The 25,307-nt window shown below is 37.8% G+C and overlaps 2 protein-coding genes across 3 annotated transcripts in view; one reads left to right on the top strand and one right to left on the bottom strand.

Annotated features, from left to right (window-relative positions):
• slc22a15 (solute carrier family 22 member 15) overlaps nt 1–25,307 on the bottom strand; it is a 239,121-nt gene that overhangs the window by 120,437 nt on the left and 93,377 nt on the right. The gene's annotated exons all lie outside the window — the stretch shown is intronic.
• On the top strand, nt 1,607–23,986 carry reep3a (receptor accessory protein 3a). 2 transcript variants are annotated; one of them, XM_007244602.4, is made up of 8 exons: nt 1,607–1,889; nt 11,731–11,803; nt 12,778–12,854; nt 14,555–14,675; nt 16,409–16,522; nt 18,903–19,038; nt 20,339–20,478; nt 21,407–23,986. In XM_007244602.4, exons 1-8 carry the CDS (start codon nt 1,858–1,860, stop codon nt 21,479–21,481), a joined length of 768 nt encoding a protein of 255 aa, XP_007244664.2. In that variant the 5' UTR covers nt 1,607–1,857; the 3' UTR covers nt 21,482–23,986. The 2 variants fall into 2 exon arrangements, with proteins under 2 accessions (XP_007244664.2, XP_049319833.1); XM_049463876.1 differs by lacking the exons at nt 20,339–20,478; nt 21,407–23,986 and adding an exon at nt 16,944–16,998 and having other exon boundaries at nt 18,903–19,034.

Raw genomic sequence — 25,307 nt, 5'->3', positions numbered from 1 at the left:
CCCCTCCAGCAGCTAAAACTCACTTTAATCTTTCACTTTAATGCTGAGATCATGCTGCTCTACTCAATTAAAACCTGGGGAGATGCGTAAAGCAGCTCCTCACCCGTGTGAGGTTTGGGGTTTCTAATAAGAAGGCCAGTGAACATTGTGAACATCTGTTGTACTGGACAGTGAATAGGAGTGTAAAAGGCAGGTGTTTCCAATAAAATGTCCAGTGAGGATGCAACAAGATGGACATTTCTAACAGCACACACAAAACTGGTGTTTAAAAAATATAATGACCAATAAAAGGAAACTAACAGATGGTGTATTTCTAATAACATGGACAGCGATGTGAAGCAGAAAATAAGTGTTTCCTATAAAGTGGCCAGCACATGGAAACACAAGGTATGTGTTTACTTATAAAATGGCTGGTAGTTACTTATAAAGTGTCCTATAGTTCTGAGAAAAAAAAATTAGGGACCACTTAAAAATAATGAGTTTCTTTCATTTTACCAAATTGAAAACCACTGGAATATAATCAAGAGGAAGATGGATGACCACAAGCCATCAAACCAAGCTGAACAGCTTGAATTTGTGCATCAGGAGTGACATTAAGTTACCCAAAATCAGTGTGTAAGACTGGTGGAGGAGAACATGCAAGGATGCATGAAAACTGTGATTAAAAACCAGCGGTATTCCACCAAATATTGATTTCGGAACTCTATGAATATGCCCTTTTTTGCATTAGTGGAGGTCTGAAAGCTCTACATCATTTTTGTTATTTCAGCCATTTCTAATTTTCTGCAAATAAATGCTGTGAATGACAATATTTTTATTTGGAAAATATGGAAAAAATGTTGTCTGTAGTTTACAGAAAAAGCAACAATGTTACAACATGTGTCTATAAATAGCAAAATCAGAGAAACTGATTTAGAAACTGAAGTGGTCTAATTTTTTTTAATAAAGTGCCCTATGTTTGGAATCACATGATAGGAGTTTTTAATAAAGTGACCTATACTTGAAAGCACAAGATAGGTGTTTCTAATAAAATGGCCTATGTTTGGGAGCACAAGATAGGTGTTTCCAGTAATGTGGCGTATGTTTGGAAGTACATGATTAGTGTTTCTAATAAAGTGACCTATGTTTGGAAGCAAAAGATAGGTGTTTCTAATAAAGTGGACTATGTTTGGAAGCGAAGGGTATGTGTTTATTGTAAAGTGGCCACTGAGTGGAAGCACAAGGTAGGTGTTTCCAATAAAGTGGCCTATTTGTGGATGCACAGAAAAGGGTGTTTTAAGAGTTCACGGTTGGTGCATCTAGAAAATTTAGAAAAAGAGGCCAATGTGTAAAAAAAAAGTGGTCAGTGTGTGGAAATAAATTTCCAAAAAAAGTTTCCAATACTGTGGCCATTTATTAAAAGCGTCAGGTACCGGTATGTGTTTTTAATAAAGTGTACAGTGCTTATTGTTCCAATAATAACACAATTATAACAGGCTTATTATTATTAAGGAGAACCCAGGCAAACAATATGGTGAGTTGTCCAATCAGTGCGCTCTGAAGGCGGGAATTACGGAAAGCTCTGTAGTCATTGGCCAGCTCATCTGTCACTCAGGGACAACTTTTCCTGTGGTCTGAAAGCGAGAATGGAAAAGATGAGAGAGGAGCAACATGTTAGAGCGGGCAGGGCGGTAATTTAGGCGCATATCTGTTATAAATCTTGCTCTGTTTCTGTGACAGTGCCGTTTAAATGTGTTTAACCCGCTGGATGAGCAGCAGAAAGGTGTATTTTAGCCTCTAGCAGGACGGCTAAGGTTATTTGTGGCTGTGAAGAGGAGCTGCTGAAGTAACTGGACGGAGGAACAGGAGAGGAGAAAGATGGTTTCGTGGATCGTGTCTCGGGTTGTTGTGTAAGTACAGAACTGAACACTGGTGCAGGTGTTTATTGTAACCTCTTTTATTCATTTTTTCCAAGTTTTGTTTGGGTTTCAGCTTTGTCTAGTTGGCAGTAGCGGTGCTATATGGCAGCAGACAAAGCTGGAGTTTGGTACTTGTTCGAATTTTCCAGTCCACCTTAAATGCAGCGTTTACAGTCTATCGCCTCTGCACGAATACTACTACCAGAACGTAGCTGCTGCTCTGTTTAAGGTGGAATGGAAAATATGAGAAAAGAAGTCAACTTCAGTTCCGTTTTTCCTTAATTAGCAACGCTTAAGAAACAACTAATGCACTTTTTGTATTTCCTATATTATAAAGACTGTACGTGGTGATTAGTGTGGTTGGTGGGTGGCTAATACTGCTGGAGAACTTAACTGAATCTCCTGTATAACGCTGTACTTCAGCGGAGCGGCTTTACTGCTCCTTACAACCTGACTGATAAGATTCATACATAAGGCACATTTGATTATGAGGCGCAGTGTTGATTTTTGGGAAAATTAAAGGATTTTAGGTGTGCCTTATAGTGCGAAAAATACGATACACGTCAACTGTTTTCATATAAAATATAATATAGTGGTAATAGTGTTATCCCTCCACTATGTTTATCTTAAAGAATACACTGACATGCTAAAAGTCATGGAACAGTAACTAGTGTTGTGTACCATGTCTCTGCACTGACCTGTAAGATATGCGTGTGGAGACCTGCATTGAATGTGCACGTGAGTCTGGTAGTATCTGTCATGTACAGTACCAGTCTAAAGGAAACACCTTCTCATTCAATGTTTTTTCTATATTTTTTATTTAATTATTTTTTTTACATTGTAGATTAATATTAAAGACGTTAAAACAGTTAAGTGACAGATATGGAATTACCTATTAAACAGTATATAAAAAAAGTGTTTATCCTCCACAATCCCCTGATCTAAACCTGATCAACTGAGATAATGATTTGGGATGAGCTGGAGCTTCACATCGAGCAGGAAAAGCAACAACTATTGTTCATCACTTTGCTGCCCTGCCGGTGCTGGTTGATGACAGCAGTACAAAGTGCATGCATACAGGCAAAACAGAGGACTGAATTCTGATCTGACTGTTCACATTCATGTCGAATACCCACAAATTGGATACATACTTTGACCTAGATACATATACAGTGGTGTGAACAGTGTTTGCCCCGTCATGATTTCTTTTTTTTCTTTTTAATTGTCAATCATTCTTAAATGTTTTTGATCATCAAACTAATTTAAATATTAATCAAAGACAGCACAAGTAAACACAATTTTAAATATTAATATAATATAATTTTAATATAAGGGAGAAAAAAACAAAACCTTCCTGACCCTGTGTGAGAAAGTGTTTGACCCCTAAAGCTAAAAACTGGTTGTTTCACCCCTAGCAGTGACAACTGCAATGAAGCACTTGCAGTAACTTGCGTTGAGTCTTCCATAGCACTGTGGAGGAATTTTGGTCCCCTTTCCTTTGCAGAATTTTGTAATTTCTCCAAATTGTAGGGCAAAATAGCCCCAGACCATCACACTACCACCACCATGTTTTACTGTAGGTATGATTTTCTTTTTATGAAATATGGTGTTGCTTTTATGCTAAATGTGAAAGGTAACACAACTTCCAAAAAGTTCAACTTTTGTTTTGTCAGTCCACAAAGTATTTTCCCAGAAGTCTTGAAAACCATCGATATGTTAATGTTCTTTTTGCTCAGCAGTGGTTTTTTTCTTGGCACTCTGCCGTGCACTACATTTTTGCCCAGTCTCTTTCTTATGGTGGAGTCATGAATGAAGTCTGAACTTAACTGAGGCAAGTGAGGCCTGCAGTTTTTTTGATGTTGTTTTTGACCTCTTGGATGAGTCGTTGCTGCGCTCTTGGGGTTATTTGTGCCATCAGCACCTGACCTTTAGTTCTCTTCTTGGATCCGTATACTTCCGTCACTCTGGATTTAATAAGGTCGTTGATGGTCACATTGTGATTAGCGCAGATACGTTAACATATGATTGTAGGGTTTTCGGTTGACAGTCTGAATGAACATAAGTGATTTAAATCTTTGAAAGATTGTATTTGATGTGTTAAAGCATCTCTGAAAAATCTTAATCATATTAATAAAAAAATCTGATTTGAGTCACTTCTGCCTCACAAATAGAACATAGAACATGCTTAGATTGACAGCTTCACTGCTTTCACCTGAGGCATCGCTGATGCCTCATGTCCCCATAAAGCAGCAGTTGTCATTTTCACTTTTGCTGACCATATCTCAGGTAGGCATCAACGTGTTGCCACTGTAAACCAGATTACAGGACAATTCACACGTGTGTCAAAGTACAATGACCTCTAAAAACAGGGCTGTCAGCATTTCCTGACTAGTCGAGTGTGTGTGTAGCTTGGCCGGCCTCCCAGGGAGGAACCTCAGCTCTTCCTGTACGTGTGTGTATAATGGTAGGTGTGTCGTCCAGTGGTCTTGAGGGTCCTGCAGGATGCTGTGTACTTCATCCAGGCTAATTATGGAATCAGGAATCATTGGTTTACTAACGGATCTGAGATAAGAAAGGCCACCTAACAGTCAGGAGGCTTGTCAGAGTTGATGTAATACACAACAGTGTTTTTTCCCTAATGTTTTTAATGTGATGTTATTCTTACTGAATGCTAAATTCTGGGTTTAAAAAATAATAAATAGTTGACTGAGGAGCCTGGAGGTTTTTGATTGAGCTTGATGAATGACTATGATTTTATGCAGCAACAGTGCAACAACAAAGTGAAGGTGAAACAGTAATTGGTAGATATGGTTATGGATTGGTATTATAAATTGCTGAGTGTGTTATGTTAGGGTACCTGTGGTGTATTTAAGCAATAATACACGAGAGGGAGTGCGGCCTCATGCCTATGACAGCAGCTCAGCAGTGACAATATTACACGTTATAGCACGAACCTCGAGTGTATTATTGCTATTATACCACAGATCCAATCTTGCTGTTTATTAAAAGATTTTGAGTTAAAGAGAATAAGAAAATACAATTTGTTTGGTTATAAACACTCCACGAGTTAAAATAGTTCCACTGCTGCTCTGTTTGTAGCTGCACTGTTTGGCTTGTAAGCGCTGCATCGGTGCTAGATTATCTGTATGTGGCAGAGTAATACATGGAGAGCTTTGGTTACAGTGCATTACCGGCTGATAACAGCACTCATAGAACACCTCTCAGCCAATCACATTGCAAGGCCGGAACTAATTGTGGTATAATGGAGAGTCTGACTGTGCCATATCATATCATACACAATAACATCGACAACAAATCTGACATGATAAAAAACTCCATATTGTGATATAGCAATATTCTTGAAAGCAGTCTGTTTAGTATTTTGTTTGCTATTTACTTTGTTTGCTTTTAATTGTTTGTTTGCAGTTTACATGCACTAAATATTCTGTGGTTTATTTTTGTGATAGATTTTTGTTATTAGATTTTATACGTTTTTTTATTTTGTTACACTTTATTACTCTAAACGAAATCTGACACCCTGTAAGTTACTGTTTCTGAAATAGACAAACGTTTTTTTTGTGCTTCTACTGAATGTATCAAACTTTTACACAGTACAAGTCAAGAGTCTGGGCACACCTTTTTATGGAATGTTTTTCTTTCATCCTTTATTTAATTTATTTTCTACATTGATTTTAGATTAGTATTAAAGACATTAAAACTATTAAGAGACATATAGAATTCTGTAGCAAACAATAAAAAAAAATATTTGTCCTCCACAGTCCCCTAAAAAAGCACCTGTTGTTTAACACCTTCAGCAACTCCTTCAGGGTGCTGAGGTAAGCAGAGCTAACAAACACCACTAACCCCAAAAATAACATCTGCAGAACACTTTTCTGTTGTTTCCACTTTAAGCTCATTCTGATCATAGACTATCTCTTTAAATAATAACTTACATTATATATTTTAACAGTCAATGTAGGCTAGTTTAAGCAGTAGGTTGACTCTGGAAAACAGGCAGTGAGGTGGCCGGTGTTGGGATTCCCGTTTCTGTGGTATTGTTGTCTATAAGTGTAAAACTATTTACACATATATCACTCCTGAATCTGTTTATGTTGGTGAGTAAAGTACTTCCGTTTATATACAGTTTGTCAGTTGCTTAGAGGTCATTAATGTGGCATTTGTCCCTGTCCAAGATCAGTATCACCAATCAGCTAATCGAGCTGAAAGACGGCTCCAAAACATGGATCAGTCCGTCTCTAGCAAACAGAGATGAGCTGTGGTACATTAATTTGGTTAAAATGTAAATAGTTTGGTAATGAAATAAACAAGCTGCATTTTTACTGCAGAAATGTTACAAATACTGGATAAACTGGATGTCCAATAAAAGAATCTGCTCTGCTTCTGCTCTGTAAACTAAAGGAAGAGAGTTTAAGAGACTCTGGTTGCAAAATTGACAACATTAACCACGCTGTTCATGTTTATACAGTCAGTGTTAAACCAGTAGTTAAATTTCTAAGATAAACTTATATTGTATTATTATTATTATTATTATTATTATTATTATTATTATTATTATAAGTATAGCAGTAGTTTCTGCTAACTGCTGCATTACTGACACATCGTTTTACAGTAAAATCTAATACCTGAGTACTTTAGTTTAAGAGTGAATAAAACAATGTTTTCCATTCTAGCATTGCTACAGTGTTATGAAAAAGATTGGGCACCCTTTATAATTTCATGATTTTTTTTTTTCTTTATAAATCTTTTTTTTTTTGGATCAGGAATTTCAATTAAATATATCATATAGCAGACGAACACAGTGATATTTGAGAATTAAAAATTAAGCTTATATGATTTACAGAAAGTGTGCAATAATTCTTTGAGCAAAATTAGGCAGGTGCATAAATTTGGGCACCCCAACAGAAAAATGACATCAATATTTAGTAGATCCTCTTTTTGCGGAAATAACAGCCTCTAAACGCTTCCTATAGCTTCCAATGAGAGAGTCTGGCTTCTGGTTGAAGGTATTTTGGACCATACAAAACATCTCCAGTTCAGTCAGGTTTGATGGTGTCTGATCAGGAACAGCCTGCTTTAAATCACACCACAGATTTTTAATAATATTTAGATCTGTAGACCGAGATGATCATTCTAGAATGTTGTTCTTGTTCCTCTGCATGAATGCTTTAGTAGATTTTGAGCAGTTTAGGGTCGTTGTCTTGTTGAAATACCTAGCCCTGGTGCAACTTCAATTTTCTCACTAATTCTTGAGCATTGAAATCCATACGACCCTCAACTTTAACAAGATTCCCAGTACCTGCACTCGTCACACAGCCTCACAGCATGATGGAACCACCTCTAAATTTTACTGTGGGTAGCAAGTGTTTGTCTTAGAATGCTGTGTTCTTTTCCCACCATTCACACCGCCCTCCAAATAACAAAATTTTGTCCAAAGCACCTTATTCCAAAATAATACTAGCTTGTCTAAATGTGCTTTAGCATACCTGAAGTGACTCTGTTTGTGGCGTGTGCACAGAAAAGGCTTCTTCTGCATTACTCTCCCATACAGCCTCTCCTTGTGTAAAAGGTGCTGAGTAGTTGAACGATGCACAGTGACACAATATCTGCACTAAGATTGTTGTAGGTCTTTGGAGCTGATCTGATGGTTGATCATATATTTAATATATTCAACTGGAATTGCTGATCTGAACAACCAATGATTTATAAAGGAAAACCATAAAAATTATTAAGATTGCTCAAAAAGTTTTCATACTACTGTAGCTAGGCTCAGCTTAAATCAGCTTAGTTTAGTCACAAGAAAAGTGAGTGTATGAACCACAGTACAGCTCATGTTCTGGCTAACTGAGACTTAAATTACACAGAGAACCAAGTCTCATCTTGAAGCTGCCCTACTTGTGGAGGACAAAGTTGTACTTGTGGTTTGAGTATAGTTCATATAATTAAATGTATTTCATTTGTGGCGTTAATGTTTTCCATCTGCATTCAGTGGAGTAAAAGTGTAACCAGACCCTTAACCTTCAGTCAGCCATGGAAACACAGTGATCACGGACAGATTCTTTCTCTCTCTCGCTCTCTCGCTCTCGGAGTATAATGACTAATGCATGACTGCCTGCATTGTGCCTGTACTGTTTAACCTCTTAGAAGCTTTTGTTTCGTTCTTGTCCAGCAGCTACTTTTAACTGAGCATCGTCTGCCTCGCACTTACAGCTGGGAGACATTAAGTTCTGTTTTTTATTATTTTCAGGGTACAGAGAAGTCTCTTGTTAGTCTCTGAATTAGTTTTGAATCAGCAGGTTGGTTTAAAGCACTATTCTTAGTCGAGATGTTACTCACAGATAAGCCAAAGAATCAAGTCAAATTAAGCAACTTATGAAGATATTCAATATCGTTAACGTCATACGTAAGTACGCTAAGTTAACATGCATAATTGATGGATGAATGTAACTGAGCTCAGCTACTGTCACGCAGAGCTTTTTAACTGTCTAGCAGAGTTCATCTACTGTCCTGCGGAACTCAGCTACTGTCCTGCGGAGCTCTTTAACAGTTGAAGAGCTCCACAAGGCAAGTTAAAGAGTTCCGCAGGACAGTAACTGAGCTCCGCAGGACAGTACCTGACCTCCACAGGACAGTAACTGAGCTCCGCAGGACAGTTAAAGAGCTCCGCAGGACAGTAACTGAGCTCCGCAGGACAGTACCTGACCTCCACAGGACAGTAACTGAGCTCCGCAGGACAGTTAAAGAGCTCCGCGGTACAGTTAAAGAGCTCCGCAGGACAGTAGGTGAGCTCCGTGAGACAGTATGAGCTCCGCGCGAAATTAGCTGACCTCTGCGGTACAGTTAAAAAGCTCCGCGGACAGTAGCTGAGCTCCGCGCGACAGTAGCTTTTTTGAAAATGAAAATCGATTCTGAATCGTTCAATGTTAGAAACGCGATTCAAGTTTGAATAGATTTTTCCTGCACCCCTAATAGCCTGGTGGCCAATCTTCATTGATTGCACATTGGACCAGTAAGAACAGAGTGTGAAGGTTCAATTAGCAGGGTAAGAGCACAGTTTTGCTCAAAATATTGCAATGCACACAACACTATGGCTGACACACCAGAGTTCAAAAGAGGACAAATTGTTGGTGCACGTCTTGCTGGCGCATCTGTGACCAAAGCAGGAAGTATTTACGATGTATCAAGAGCCACGGCATCCAGGGTAATGGCAGCATACCACCAAGAAGGACCAACCACATCCAACAGGATTAACTGTGGACTCAAGAGGAAACTGTCTGAAAGGGATGTTCAGCTGCTAACCTGGATTGTATCCAAAAAACATAAAATCATGGCAGAATTCAATGCGCATCTCAACTCTCCTGTTTCCACCTAAAATGTCTGTCGGGACAATAAATTATTGTGGTCTAAAATCAGGTGTTTCATTTTCATTGTTCAACCCCGGTACATATAGGATGGAATTTAAGCTGGAAGTGAAAAGTTGGGAAGGAAAATGCTAATGTTAACCTGTTTGCTAAACATGAGTGATATATAAATTTATTAAGAATGAGAACAGCTTGTTTAACTACTCTAGCAGCTCTAGGAACACTGAGTAAAAGATAGAATTACCTTATTGTGAACTTACTGTGAATCTCCTTCACCTGTGGCTCCAACAGGCATCCAGCTTTAATGGTGCTTTACTGCTATGGCTTTGGTTGGCTTACTGCCCCACATTACCAACAATACCCTGAAATATTGTGATATTATTTTAGGGCTATATCGCCCAGTCCTAGTGTTGTGTGTAGCTCCACTGCAGAATTAAAAGAAGCAAATCTTTTCCAGCTGTTTGAGTTCATCTCACTTCATCACTTTAAAACAAATTAACAACATGTTTTGAAAGTGAAACAGGGACATGCTGGCGAGCACATTAGCTTAACTCAGCCTGTTAAACTGAGCTTTACATACAGTATCTCTCATAACTGGAGCCATAAGGAGGGATTAAAAACAGCTTTCCAAGAGGTGCTAAAAAGCTTGCGGCACTTGTTGGGAGTTTATGGGAGCGGCGCGGCCTTTGCCGAGAGCCTTACTGCTTCTACCGCAGTAAATTTTCATGTAACTATGGGAACGACAGCGCTGCCTGATACCGTCTATGGTATTCTGTGTGTGTGTAAGTGTGTGTGTGTGTGTGCTGCTGGAATATTTCCACTGATTGCATAATAGTGTCCCCACCCTAAAAATCTCCTCTTCTTCCAAAAACACTGATAAACACTGATAAACACATGACCTATAGTAAGGGTACTGATGGGCTCTGTGTGACTGGGAGTGCTGAGTACTGGCTGTGAATTAAAAATATCTGAATTTGGTGGAAAACTAATGGAACAAACAAAATCAGTGGTCAGAGAGTGTGTTTAGCTTTATATACTGATATGACAAAAATCATGGGACATTAGTAGGCAAATTAACATAAAGTATTACCTGTGTATGTTGTGAGGTGTTCTCTTGTATTTTAGGTTGAACACCACAGCTAAGGTAATTATGTGAGTTCAAGCAAGGCCTGAGGTGGATGGGATATTCCATTTATGAGGTTGTGCAGGCTTTTAACCAGGGCAGCAACTAACTATTATTTCGATAATTGATTAACCTATCGATTATTTTTGTTAGGGATGTCCAGATCACATTTTTTACCCCTGATTTCAAGTCATTTGATTTTGAATATCAGCTGATATTGAGTCCTGACCCAATACTTTGCCAGTGCTGTAAAAAAAACACATCCAAGTTGTTTTTTAAATTCATTTTTGAAACAGTATCAAAACATACACTTTTATCACAAAAATGTCTATGCTTTTTAAAGGATAATAATTGCTTATGAAATATATTAATAGAAACTACATACCATATTTTTTTCACTATAAGGTGCACAGGATTATAAGGCGCACTATCAATAAACGTATATTTTCTGGTCTATTTTCATACACAAGGCTCACCGAATTATAAACTGCATTATGAGACACTAGTAAGGAACAGGGGGGCATGTTTTCCTTCTAATACAGCTGGTCTTGCTGCTGGGTGGTGAGACCTGTAAAGCTAATCTAAGTTAAGTAAACAAAACTGTAATTCTTTAAAAAATATATAGTTTCAAGTTAAAAGAGCTGTGGTAGTTAATGCCGCTTGACTTCCCTACACTGAGAAACCCTAAGTGTTCCGACATTAGCTAGTGGTTCGTCCCACGTTAGTGGCTAATGCTGCTCCAGCAGTGCTAGCTGGGGTTAGCACCAGGCTGCCATGCTGAAAAAGGAAAATTAAAGGATTTTAAGTGCGCCTTATAGTTAAAAAAAATAAGATTTTTTGTTACTTGAAACAAACAAAAACATAAAAAAACACTAGTGCAAAACCAAACAGGGTACATAGATATTATTATTAACCACAGTGCAGCGTGATGCTTGTGCCCGATGTCATCTGGCTAGAAATGTCTGTGCATTCAGAGAAGTGATTCTGGCAGAAATCATTCAAATCCTTATTTAATGCAGGATGCCCCATACGCATAATCCCACAAGTTAATGCAACGTTATTTAGCTTTCATGAGACATAACAAATGTCATTGGACATAATACCCTAAATAACATTATAGAGACATTTATAGGGTTTCAGTTTAAAATTGTGACCCCTCACAGAGCACTTTGGATGCTTTGGTTGTACCTTCTCTGGGTAAAAAGTAAACTATAGATTGTTTTTTTGTTTGTTTAAAGTGTATGGTATATTAAAAGACAAGACTTGTACAGTACATGCTATTCATCTGAGTGTGTGTCTATGTGTGTGTTTGTGTGTGTTGGTGTTCCAGCCTTGTGTTCGGGACACTCTATCCAGCGTACTACTCCTACAAAGCGGTCAGGACCAAGAATGTAAAAGAATACGTGAGTACCCTGAGCACCAGTGCCTGTTTACACCACACTGCATTCATTATAACAGGCTTCAGCCTGCACTTTCGTTTGGATGTCAAAGAGAAAGACAGAACATCACTGAACTGACCAACCAATCAGAGTGTTTAAGTAAATACTAACATGAGTAGTAAAGTGTAATATTTTTTCAGTTAATTATTTGGACCCTACCAATTTCTTAATTAGGGATGCACCGATTCTAGCAAGCAGTTCGTCCCATGTAGCTTGTTTTAACATGGTAAAGACGCAGACTACAATGGGATATAGTTACTTACCTCTGAGCAGGTAAAGAGCTAGCGCGTAGCGTGGTTAGCAGCTGGTACAGCTTAAGTAGTGCTAGCTGGGGTTAGCAGCAGGCTAAAGGTCAATAATACTCTCTTCTGAATGGAGAAGGAGATAGTGTGGTTAACGGGTAATGTTAATACTCCTTTATAACTTATAACTCTGTACTAGTGGCTTTACTGCTCCTTACAACCTGACTGGTAAAATTCATACATAAGGCACACCGGATGATTTTTTGGAAAATTAAAGGATTTTAAGTGCGTCTTATACTGCGAAAAATACAGTAAATAGCATGCTTTCAAGAATATCGCAATATCATGAAAAAAAGTATTTTTTGTGGTTTTATTGTGAAAGATACTATGTACTTTAAGTTAAAGTTTATTTTATTCTTTAACACTTATTATGTTTATAGGTTTAGTCTGTAGTGTGTGGTGGTTGTGCTAAATCAGCATTCAAGTGTTGAGTGGAGAGGAAGTAATTTTTTTCCAGTGGACCCGTGAAGGCCGAAAGCCGACCACGGCCCAGTAAACTGAGACAGAGGAGTTCAGCAACTCTATCTGTTCCGTGCCATGGCTTTACCCTTCTTCCTTTTCTCATTTCCTTTTTTCCCTGTGTCTCCCTGTGTGTGTATGTGTGTGTGTGTGTGTGTGTGTGCTGTGTGTTTACAGGTGCGATGGATGATGTATTGGATCGTGTTTGCTCTTTATACTGTAGTAGAGACCATCACAGACCTTTCCTTGGCATGGTGAGATACAGTACACCTCCTACACTAGAGCACACACACTTATCACTACAGTAAGTCTATTTAGGAGCAGGACATAAAACACAAAAATGCCTCTGAATTTGTCTCAGCATGGCTAACAGGCTAACAAAGTCTCTTTAGCTATTTTAGTGATCTATATATGAGCTGTCAATTAAGAACAGTGTGTCACTTTTCATTCCCTTTAAGATTCAGGTGCGCTCTGGCTTTGGCAGATTGTTATATTATATTTTTACGCCAGAATTTTCCTGAACACACTGTATTTCCAGACCACCACGCCCATCAGCATAGATATATATTTCTAAACTTCATTGCTATTTAAACAACGCAGGAGGAAATTGTAAAAATAGACTGTTGACAGGGTGTAAAATAGTAATGAGCATTGCAACACACCTTGCCCAGGGTGTAAGATAAGGGACCATAATGTCAATTCATGGTGAAATACTGTAAAGACAACTTAACAGCCTGAAAATGAGAGGTGTCCTTATCACACACTCCTTCCCTGTGTTTTAAAAATTTATGGATGCGAATACACATGCTAAATTTCTATAGTTGACCTGAAATTGCTTTTACAATACACTAATAAAATACTTATTTGTTGCGGGTGTATTTCACAAATTTTTAAATGGTGCATACCACATATATTAATGCTACTTTCTGCCATCTGCCAAGTGTATATATATATGTTCAAGATGCATTAAGTGATGTTCATCAATACAAATTAGTTCTATTTTTCATGTATAATTGTAGTTATGTATATACAGTATACAGTTTGGACTTTCATTCAGTGTGTTTTCTGTCTTTTTAATGATTTCCTACATTGTAAATTGAATATTGAAGTCTGTATTAAAGCTATATAGGAACACAAAAAGTTTTAAACAAACCAGAATATGTTTTATACTTTAGATTCTTCTAAGCAGCACAATTACAAGCCCCAACATTTAGCTTTGAGGACAGATCTGCACACTCTTTGTATTTTAATCTTAGTGTCTTTTTATGAGGGAGATCTTGAAGATGAGGGAGATCTCAGCATCTTGAAGGAGTTTCGGAAGGAGGTGCTGAACAGTATTTTCTCCTTTTCCTTCACACTGTGAAGCTCCAGCTCATCCCAAATCACCATCTCAGTTGATCAGGTTTAGATCAGTGGATTATTGTGGATAAACACTTTTTTTAACTATTTTCTACATCATTTCTTATGTGTTCCTTAATTGTTTTTAATATATGTCTTTAATATTAATCTACAACTTTTGACTGCTACTGTATATACCGTAACCATGTCTAACCATGTTTGTATGGAAATGCTACTGGAACAAATGCTTTCCATGCTGAGCACTGCAGGGAACGGAGGCGAATAAGTAGCTACTTCACATTTGTGTAATCTGTGGGTGTTTTAAATGAATGTAGAAAATAATCGCTGCCTGATGGATCAAATCCTCATCAGTTGTTGGAACATTGAGATTTATATTCCTCATAAACAGGCATTTCATTGAGGAGCACTTAGGGAAATTAGCAATTCATCAGTATCATATAAACTGGTCTACACTCGTTCCAGCTCATATGATGTTATAAGCCTTTGTGACCAAACCAGTTCTGCTCCACGTGATGCGCTCAGCAAGCCCCCAGGAGCTGCAGCCGCTGTTCAGCGCTTCTTCCCTCGGCTATAACAGTTTTCTCTGTGTCTGCAGGTTCCCGTTGTACTACGAGCTGAAAGTGGCTTTTGTTATCTGGCTGCTGTCACCGTACACCCGAGGAGCCAGTCTGATATACAGAAAGTTCCTGCACCCCCTGCTGGCCTCCCGAGAACAGGTACGCAGACTGGACCATTGCACTCATGAGCTGCTGCTTCAACCCAGAATGTTCGAATATAGTGGCCTGCAAAAGTTTAGGGGCATCCCTGTTCATTTTTTTACTGTGTTAAAGTACATGAACTGATCTTCTTTTTTATTTGTATTTATTTATTTATTTATTTTCCATTAATATACACATTATAAACAAAAACATGTTGCATAATACAAGAAAAGATGATGGTGATTGTGTGCACCACCCTCAATCTCCCGCACTGTTCATCAAAAACAGTCTGATATTAAAATCAGTAGGCCTATTTTCAATACTGATATAAATATAATTACATTTTGCCAATCTAATGCTGATATTTCTTAAAAATATAACTCTTAAAATGAAATGCATTCAATAATAGGCTAATGAAAATGAGATTATTCATGTCAGCTGTTAAATAAATACTTTATACATTATTATTGCGTTTTTCATTGCTTGGTTACAGTTTAGAAAAAGGTTTTGAATAAGTATCGTTTGGGTATCGTTATCAAATTCAAAATATCGGATCGGTATCAAATTCAAAGTATCGAATCGGTATTAAATTCAAAGTATCGTTTGGGTATCAGTATGGAATTCAAAGTATTGTATCAGTATCCAATTCAAAGTATCGTTTTGGTAGTAGTATTGAATTCAAAATATCATACTGTATCAATTCAGAGCATCGTTTGTGTATCCGTATTGAATTCAAAATATCATATCGTATCAATTCAAAGTATTGTTTGGGTATCAGTATCGAATGCAAAGTTTTAACTCAGTTTTGAATTCAGAGTATCGTTTGGATATCAGTATCAAATTAAAAACAGCATATTAGTATCAATTAAAGGTATTGTTTGGGATCAGTATCGAATTCAAAGTATCGTTTGGGTATCAGTATCGAATTCAAAGTATCGTATCAGCATTCAATTCAAAGTCTCGTTGGAGTATCAGTATCAAATAAAAAACATTGTATCAGTATCGAATGGAAAAGTATCGCATCAGTATCAAATTCAAAGTATCGTTTGGGCATAGGTATTGCATTTAAAGGATTGTTTGGGTATTAGTATCAAATTCAAAGGATCATTTGTTATCAAATTCAAACTATTTTTGGGTATCAGTATCTAATTTTAAGTATCATATCAGTATTGAACATTTTAATTGTGCATTTTTTTTTCGCAATTTCAGATTCTTTTTGTAAGCTATCTTATAAAACGACAGACAGAACTAAGCGGAACCATTAAGCATTATTTATGCGCGGATGTAAAATTCAGTAGCGTTCATTAGCTAGTTCATTAAAGGTATTGTAGGCGTGGGGAAGTGTAAATTTAATTAAAAACAGTTGGAAAACCCTAAAATTGCACTGTGGTTTAAGTCCAGTTTAGGGGAATCTGTATAGAACATGTTGGAACCAATGCAAGAGAAATCTGGAAGGGTTGCTAAAAAGCTATGCCACTACTCTGTTCCAAATACCATAAGCAGCAGCAGCAGCATCAGCAGCCACCCAAACAGGGTTCAGCACATAGTATGGTGTTTTCAGTACAGTGCCATTGCCTCAGTTTATTATGTACTTAAGAAATGTCAGTTAACAGGTCCAGCGGTGTACCGGTTGAGGTCTGGAAGACAGACAATGATCAGGAATCTAGAACCTTCTGCAGGAATTAAGGTTCCTTACAAGAAATTAAGCCTCCGCACAAGAACTGAAGTACTTGGTGTGTTTTTTTTTACAGGAGATAGATGATTACATCGTCCAGGCCAAAGAAAGAAGTTATGAGACGATGGTGAACTTCGGCAGGCAAGGCCTCACTATCGCTGCTACTGCTGCTGTCACTGCTGCTGTTAAGGTAATACACACACACACACGAACACACACACACACACACATACATAAACACATGGTAACAGACACAACACATAAATGTGCAAGCATCAGATGCCATAATATGATGAATTAGCAGCACTACTTGCGCAGTTTACACTCTCAGATCTCCCTTCTGTTTATAATACTATACTTCCCCAGTAATGCTGTATACCTCAGTAATATCTGAAGATTGTATGTCGGTATTAGAACAAAATGGATACCAATCAGTGCTAACATTAAATTGGTCAGGGATTCAACCAGCTTCTATATTTTGCTCTAATTTCCCTTTGCCCTTTGCTGCTGAAAGCACTTCCTGCTGTATTTCTGTTCTTGATTTTATTTTTACAGTTGCTTCTCCTTTTTTTCTATCTTTCCTTCTTCTTTCTCTTCTCTCTATGCGCTAGACTAACCACATGTAACGGTCTCTGTACCTGGCTAAAGGTGGTGGTGGAGCTGCAGGTAACGTCTCATTTATTCACCTCTGCTTTATATTGTCACTGCCGAAACAAAAACCTTGTGTCTCTAAAACTGTATATTTCAGTAGAAGGTTTTATTGGTAATTTTGAAGCTGTTTGTTTCTGTTGGACATAGTGTTGCACAATATAGCGATACTAGAAAAGCGGCATTAAAAACGGTACAATGTTTAATTTATTTAGTACCGGTACTTTAACCCAATCAGCACCAGGCGCTGTGTTTGTTACAAAAATCGCATCGTCATTTTCTTAATAACTTAATAACTCAAGAATGCCTCAACACATCAAAATAAACGATATATATGTCTAGAAAGAGCTAGAAAGAAATTCTACTGTTTGTAAAAACTGCAGCATTGACCCTCTTCAGTGAGGATCCCTGATTAATTCATTGTGGAAAACACTCAATAATAATCTCTCCTTCAAAGTTTCTTTCACAGTAACTTTTTGTGACTGGTTTACTGCTTTATTTCTCAGTTTTTAGCACTGAAATATAATCCAGTGTCTGTGGAGAACTCTGGGTTGTCTCTGAGTTTGAATCATTGATTTTTAATCATTGATTCAAATTTGTACTTGTGAACAGATTCACTCAGTGAACCCATCGTTTAGTTCCTCAAAGTGTCCAAACAACACACAGATCACATGATAATTTACAAAATATAAGTGGATTTAAAACCTTTTAATGTCTCTCAGCTTTTAAATGCCTTAATTTTTGTTTTTTTGGACTCTCCTTTCCAACAGCTCACAGCTCATTGACAAAGATAACAAAGACATTCCATAAACTTATTATGTTCTTAAATTATTTTCTTAATTTCAAGATAAATAATTATCTTGAAATGAAGAATAAATATGATCTAAATAATTGTCACGCCAGGCGCTCCTATATCTCCCAACCTCAGCTCTGCCTGTGATCTCCAGTCTCTGGACTACATTGCCCAGGATGCACCACACACTGACCGTCACACCCAATCCCGATCACATGACAGAGCACACAACACCTCCAGGAAGCAAATCACCGGAATTCTAATCAACTGTGTTAGGCACTATTTAAGGGGCTCAGTTCTACCTGTCCTTTGCTGAGTATTGACGGTTTATCCTCGACACCGCATTTTCTTTCCTGTATTTTTGAGCTCTCGTTTTTGATTCGGCTTTGTATTTTTCCAACCTTGATTTTTGTCTGCCCTCTAAAACTGCCCTGCCTGTGTATGACCTGTGGACTGTTTCCCGTTGTACCCGTTTCTGGTATGATATATCTTTGCTACTGCTGTTTTCTGGTATCGACCTTTTGTTTGACCATCCCTCTGCCTTATACTTTCGTAAATAAAGTATATTTTGATTTACATGGCGAGTTCTGCCCCGCCATGACATTAATATATATATATTTTTTTTATTATTTTATTATAAATAAAAAACAAATGTTATTCCAATGTTCAACCTTCTATTAGTCCATTAATTGCTGATATTTTAGATTTTTGCCATGGTATTGTTTTAGTATCAGTATTGAGATATTTAGGCAGGTATCGTATCGAAAGTCGTAGCTTTGGTATTGTGCAACACTAATTGGACATTTGTTATGACCTCTAGAATATTTGCCGAAAATGGCCTGAAAAGTGCTTTCAAACACTAATGTTCTTTTACACAAATATAAAGAATACCTTGTCTTAGACATACTCAAAAAGATACATGGTTTTGAGCCGACACTGACAATATGCATTTGCACTAATTATTTTAGAATGACTGTTCATGATGAGCACTTAGTCCTGTCTTGATCTGAACTAAATTAGCTTTACAGAGTTTAGCTATTTTTTATTTTAAAGAATTGTTCTAGAATAAGTGAAATCTGTCAGTGAATGGTTCAGTTAAAGTTCTCTCACTATCTGTCTGTTTCCACAGGGACAGGGAGCCATTAGCGAGCGTCTGAGGAGCTTCAGTATTCCTGACATTTCACAGATCCCTTCTGACCAATCAGCTTTCGCTAGATCTCTCCAGCGGGCCAATCAGAGCACAGATCCCAGTATTGAGGGCTCAGGTAGGACCACTATCACAGCAACATTTTTTTGTAAATATTGATATATTTTAAACTGTTTCATACAATATATAACTTACCATGTTTATTGTATTGCACCTAGAACTGCTTTAATTGCATGATATCATATCATATTATCGCCAGTTCCCTTAAGCATATTAAGATTTTTAGTAGTATCACCCAACCCTTACTCTCATTAGTTGTAATATGTTACTGTGTGGACTTTGCCATGAGTTTATTTTTAGCGATCTTCTTAAAACAATTCATGACTCACTAAGTCTGGGCTGTAACACTTCTTATAACTTCATTGTGAGTGGGCAGTGCTAAACCACTGTAGGCTGAACAGTAATATATCATCAGTCTCGTACATGATTTAAGCAGATGAACCAATTACAAAGATTTATTAAAATGCATTACACTTGATTTAACTAATTGTGCCGAAAATATGTATTTAAGAACTTTATAATGGCCAGAGTAGTCGCAGAGATCCACACAGATCACATATTTAGTATTTTGTTCCCGATCACATTTTTGCACCGAGTCATTTGATTTTGAATATCTGCCAATACAGAGTCCCAATCCAATATTTTGTCCATGTAGTTAAAAAAAGAAAGAACATATCCAAGTAGTCTCTTATAAGGCTTTTTATATTCATTTTTAATTATTATTGAATACAACGGTATCAAAACATCCAATTTTTATCACAAAAAAGTTATAGTATAGTAGTATATAGTATAGTACAAAATAGCCATATGGATCATTTCTATTTACATAATTTTTTTCTTAAATAAACAAAATAAAAAATGTCACACAACAGCAATTCTGTGATTAATCATATTTAAAATCTTGATAATTTTTTTCATGCTGGTATTTCTCTGTATATTTGCAAGGGAGTAATATTGGTGTAGTGTGGTTTAGGCCTGGCAGAATAGATTTAGACTAGACTTTTATTGCCGTATTATAATATAATATAAATTATAATAACAGAATAGTTTTGATTTTAACAAGTTACTCAGTTGCTGAGTTACTGAGTTTAAATAAGAGTTTTATGGAGGAAATAAACACTAGTGTAGCTGCATATATTGCATTTTTTTTTTTTTTAGCAGAGTCTATAGTAAACTCATGTAACAACGTAACGTTACATTTTTGATGAATGAGTCATCTGAATCATTTTCATCTGATTTTCATCCTTTGAAAAATATGTGATCTGCCCCGATTTCGTGTATTTGTGAATGGGTTATTGACAGTATTTGTTATTGTCAGAAAGGCTTTAATCCACTCTTCTGTATTTCTGTTCCTATAGAGTATTACCCATATCAGGAAGAGGACGGGCATGAAGAGGAAGTAGATGGAGCATTTTTAGAGGATGAATCATCTCTGCCTAAAGGTCTGCGCAGAACACAGAGCGTGAAGATCACCCGTTCCAAAGCTGTGCGCAAAGAGGTGTGTAAGATACGTAAGCTCTGCTGTGGTTGGTTGTGCTTCATGTGAAAAGCACTCATAACACAAAGCTTCCCACAAACTGTAATGTGAGTCTTTGCTATTGTACAGACAGGAAAAGTACACCTTTGCGCTGCGCTGACTTGGTGCATTGCTATTTTGACAGCGCAACCCTTCTGCGATTCTCAGCAGAGGAAACTGACCTTCATGTTTATGCTGTGAAGGTGTGCGAGCAGCTTATTTACGAGAACAACAATGTTATTTTGTTCTGTATTCTGTTTTTTGTTGATGTAAACATTAGGATTGTGCACTGCTGCATGTCCTTGTGTGTGTGTAACGAGCACGGTGCAGCTGTGTAGCCAAGATAGCAATGGACATCTGATGGTTGACTGTTGTGAGGGTTTTAATCAGGCAGTGCAGCATTTAAGCAATATTATATTACCATACTGGTGATGTGTATATACCCAGTTCTGGAATAAAAAAAAAAAATCATGTTTTTACCTCATCTCCCCGAAAGTGGAGGGGGCTGTAGGGCTCTGCTGCTTTGCTGAACTGTAACTGATTTTTTTTTACATAAAAAAAAACTTATATTTAAAAAAGTATATATTTAAAAAAGCAAGTGTTTAATTCAGAGGCAAAAAAATCACATGCAATAATTCAATGCAAATGTATACCCACTGCTGGATGCCCAAAATTTCCCCTCGGGGATCAATAAAGTATCTATCTATCAAATTCAGTGCTACAAATTCAAATGCTTTTAAATTTCAAACTCTAGTGTTTTTTTCTATACTGACAATGCTTAAACCATAAATTGTGCAGCCCTACTTTCAGGCACTTTGTGAATTTTAATGCAAAAGTTTCCTGTTTTCAGTAATCAAAGTGTAATTCTATAGTAATGTGTGTTTATGTGTTTATGTGTGTGTTTACACAGCCTCGTTACGGCTCGTTGAAGATTAAAACCAGAAGGAGGCCCATGATCACTACCAGCACTTTTGAACAGCCCTGATCAGCATCATAGAGGAGCCTCTGATTGGACAGCCTGCTCATCCTGTACCATCCTCTAGTGAAGCCTCCATTCCTACAGCCTCCATCATCCTGTAACACACTGGAGCTTGTTACAGTATGAACAGCCTTCATCATACCATAATACACACCACTGAAGTCTTTACACAAGCAGCCCCGGCTGTTCTGTTACAAGCACTAAAGAGCCTCGGGATGCTCTGGCCATCTTGTAACTATGTGCATTACAGGAGCCTCAACAGAAAAGAGTATCAACATTTGTCATCATGCTGTAATACACTGCTCTGCCTGAATCCGGCTTCCATGCTGTACCATCTTTGAGGGGAGCATTTGCACGCACAGTCTTGGTCATCATGTAGCAGAACCCAGGATGCTCTTGCTTTGGATTTGAACAGACCGGGTCATTTTGTAATGTTGTTGCATTCCAAACCAAGGAGGGGGCCTTCGCAACCAGCCTTAATTATATTGTAACACACGCACACACAAGCTTCTGTATAACCAGCCCTGGCCATCCTGTTACACACCAGAAATGTCTCTGTATGAACAACCCTTGTCAACCTGTAACACATAGTACATCAGCCTCTCAATGAAAAGCCCTGGCCATCCTGTAACACATTCACTAGACCCTTTAGAGCTTTGATCAACCTTGGTCATCTTGTTACACATCATAGAAGCCTCTGAATGAGCAACGGCGGTCATCCTGTAATGCAAACACACACTAAAATCCTCTGTATGATGACCCTGGTAATCTGTAACATGCACATACACTCAAAAGACTCTGTATAATGAGCCTGGTAATCTGTGACATGCAAATGCACACTCAAAAGACTCTGTTTAATCAACCTTGGTCATCCTGTTCCACATCAGAGAAGCCTTTGTATGAACAACTGTGGTCCTCCTGTAATGCAAACACGCACTAAAAGCCTCTGTATGATAACCCTGGTAATCTGTAACATGCACCTACACACTCAAAAGACTCTGTAGGATGACCCTAGTAATCTGTGGCATGAATACACACCCAAAAGGTAATAGCACTGTTCTGCCTGAACTCTGCTTCCAATCTGTACCATCCTTAAGAAGAGCATTTGTAAGCACCGTCTTGGTCATCATGTAGCAGAACCCAGGATGCTCATGCTTTGTATTTGAACAGATTGGGTCAGCCTGTTATGTTGTTGCATTCCAAACCAAGAAGGGGGCCTTTGCAACCAGCCTTTATCATCTTGTAACACGCACACACAAGTAATCTGTGGCATGAACACATACTCAAGACTCTGTTTGATGCCCCCTGGTAATCTGGAACATGCACACATACTCAAAAAACTTTGTATGATGACCACAGTAATCTGTAACATGCAGATCATAGAAGCCTCTGTATGAACAACTGTGGTCATCCTGTAATGCAAACACACACTAAAGGCCCCTGTATGATGCACCCTGGCAATCTGTAACATGCACACATACTCAAAAGGCTGTATGATGACCCCGGTAATCTGTGACATGCAGATCATAGAAGCCTCTGTATGAACAACTGTGGTCATCCTGTAACACAAGCACAGAAGCCTTTGTACGATCATCCTTGGTCAGGTGCTGAACACTATGTAGAGAACTTAAACTCCAGCCTAAATCTGCTGCCTTGTTATTACTGCACATTTAAGTTAACAAACAAGTGTTTGTTATGGTTTAATTGTCATGTTTTTCTTTTAACCAACAAACCTAAAGCGGAAAGCTATCTTTTTTTTTTTATCAGAGAACAGAACAGACATAGATACAGTGTCATCAAAAGCTATTTGCATACTAATAGCACTTTTTTTTGGAGAATCTTTAGCCTGTAGCTGAATCTTAAACTGTGCCCTTATCACTGTTCCCTACATTCAAAAATACAGCGCTCAGCATTTTTCCTCAGAGAACTTGCACTGCCATGGTGGATTATGAGTGTTTCCTCATTCACTCAGTGTATTTGTTATTTACTAGAGATGTTACATTTGAGGAAATGGGTCACTGGTTGATATACAGTATGAATGGAAATTTATATATCCTAATGCTTAATATGGCATCTATTTCTGAGTATAATCCTACCATTCAACAAAAAGAGCAAGCTAGTTACCCAACCAACTATTCAGAAGGCTTTTTTTCGTATTTTATCAGTGATTTAAAATATGTTTTGGAAAGATAATTTAAAGTCCCTGAAAAGAAAAAAAATTGTGCTGAATTTTTTGCACTACAAGGCACACTTAAAATCCTTAATCCTTTATTTTCCCAAAAATCGTCAGTTGGCCTTATAATCCAGTGCTCTTTATGTATGAATTCTACCAGTCAGGTTGTAAGGAGCTGTTAAGCCACTCCACTGAAGTAACTTTACAGAGAACTTTTCAGTTTAGTTCTTCAGCAGCATTAGCATTAGCCGCTAACAGTGCTAAAGTCAAGCTCTTTGGCTGTTCAGAGGTGAGTACAACCCCTGGCAAAAAGTATGGAATCACCAGTCTTGGATGAGCACTCCTTCAGACATTTCATTCTGTAAAACAAACTCTGATCAAAAACATACAACATACAATAATAAGGTCATTCCAAAGTGCAACTTGTTGGCTTTCAGGAACACTCAAAGAAATGAAGAAAAAACATTGTGGAAGTCAGTGAATGTTACTTTTATTGACCAACCACAGGAAAAAAAATATGGAATCACTCAATTCTGAGGAAAAAAGTATGGAATCATGAAAAACAGATAAACAAAAGATGATTCAAAATACATCACTAGTATTTAGTTGCACCACCTTTGGCTTTTATAACGGCTTTCAGTCTCTGAGGCATGGACTTGATGAGTGACAAACAGTATTCTGCATCAATTTGGTGCCAACTCTCTTTGATAGCAGTTGCCAGATCAGCTTTGCAGGTCAGAGCCTTCTTGTGGACCATTTTTTTCAATTTCCACCACAGGTTTTCAATTGGGTTGAGATCTGGACTATTTGCAGGCCACGACATCGACTGAATGTGTCTTTCTCCAAGGAATGCCTTCACTGTTTTTGCCCTATGGCACGATGCATCTTGGAAAATTATTTCATTATCTCCAAACATCTGTTCAATTGAAGGGATGAGAAAACTGTCCAAAATGTCAATGTAAACTTGTGCATTGATAGAAGAATTAACCACAGTCATCTCCCCAGTGCCTTTGCCTGACATGCAGCCCCATATCATCAAGGACTGTGGAAATTTGGTTGTTTTCTTCAGGCAGGCCTCTTCATAAATCTCACTGGAACGGCACCAAACAAAAGTTCCAGCATCATCACCTTGTCCAATGCAGATTCTTGACTCATCACTGAAGATAACTTTCATCCAGTCATCCACAGTCCATGATTGCCTCTCCTTAGCCCACTGCAGTCTTGTTCTTTTATGTTTAGGTGTCAATGATGGTTTTCTTTTAGCTTTCCTGTATTGAAATCCCATTTCCTTTAGGCGATTTCTTACGGTTCGGTCACATACATTGGCTCCAGCTTCTTCCCTTTATGCTTCATCTGTTTAGTTGTACTTTTTCGGTTTTCAAGACAAATGGCCTTAAGTTGCTTGTCTTGACGCTTTGATGTCTTTCTCGGTCTACCAGTACGCTTGGCTTTAACAACCATTCCATGCTGTTTGTATTTGGTCCATATCTTGGATACAGCTGACTGTGAACAGCCCACATCTTTAGCAACCATGCGTGAAGAGTTACCTTCTTCAAGAAGTTTCACAATCCTCTCTTTTGTTTCAAGAGACATTTCTCTTGTTGGAGCCATGGTTCTTGCCACTCTAATTCGTCCAGCAGCCCTCCAAGGTGTCATGAC

Source organism: Astyanax mexicanus, chromosome 14 (genome assembly GCF_023375975.1).
Source record: "Astyanax mexicanus isolate ESR-SI-001 chromosome 14, AstMex3_surface, whole genome shotgun sequence".
Classification (NCBI taxonomy): domain Eukaryota; kingdom Metazoa; phylum Chordata; class Actinopteri; order Characiformes; family Acestrorhamphidae; genus Astyanax; species Astyanax mexicanus.
This window is presented reverse-complemented; position numbering and strand designations above follow the sequence as displayed.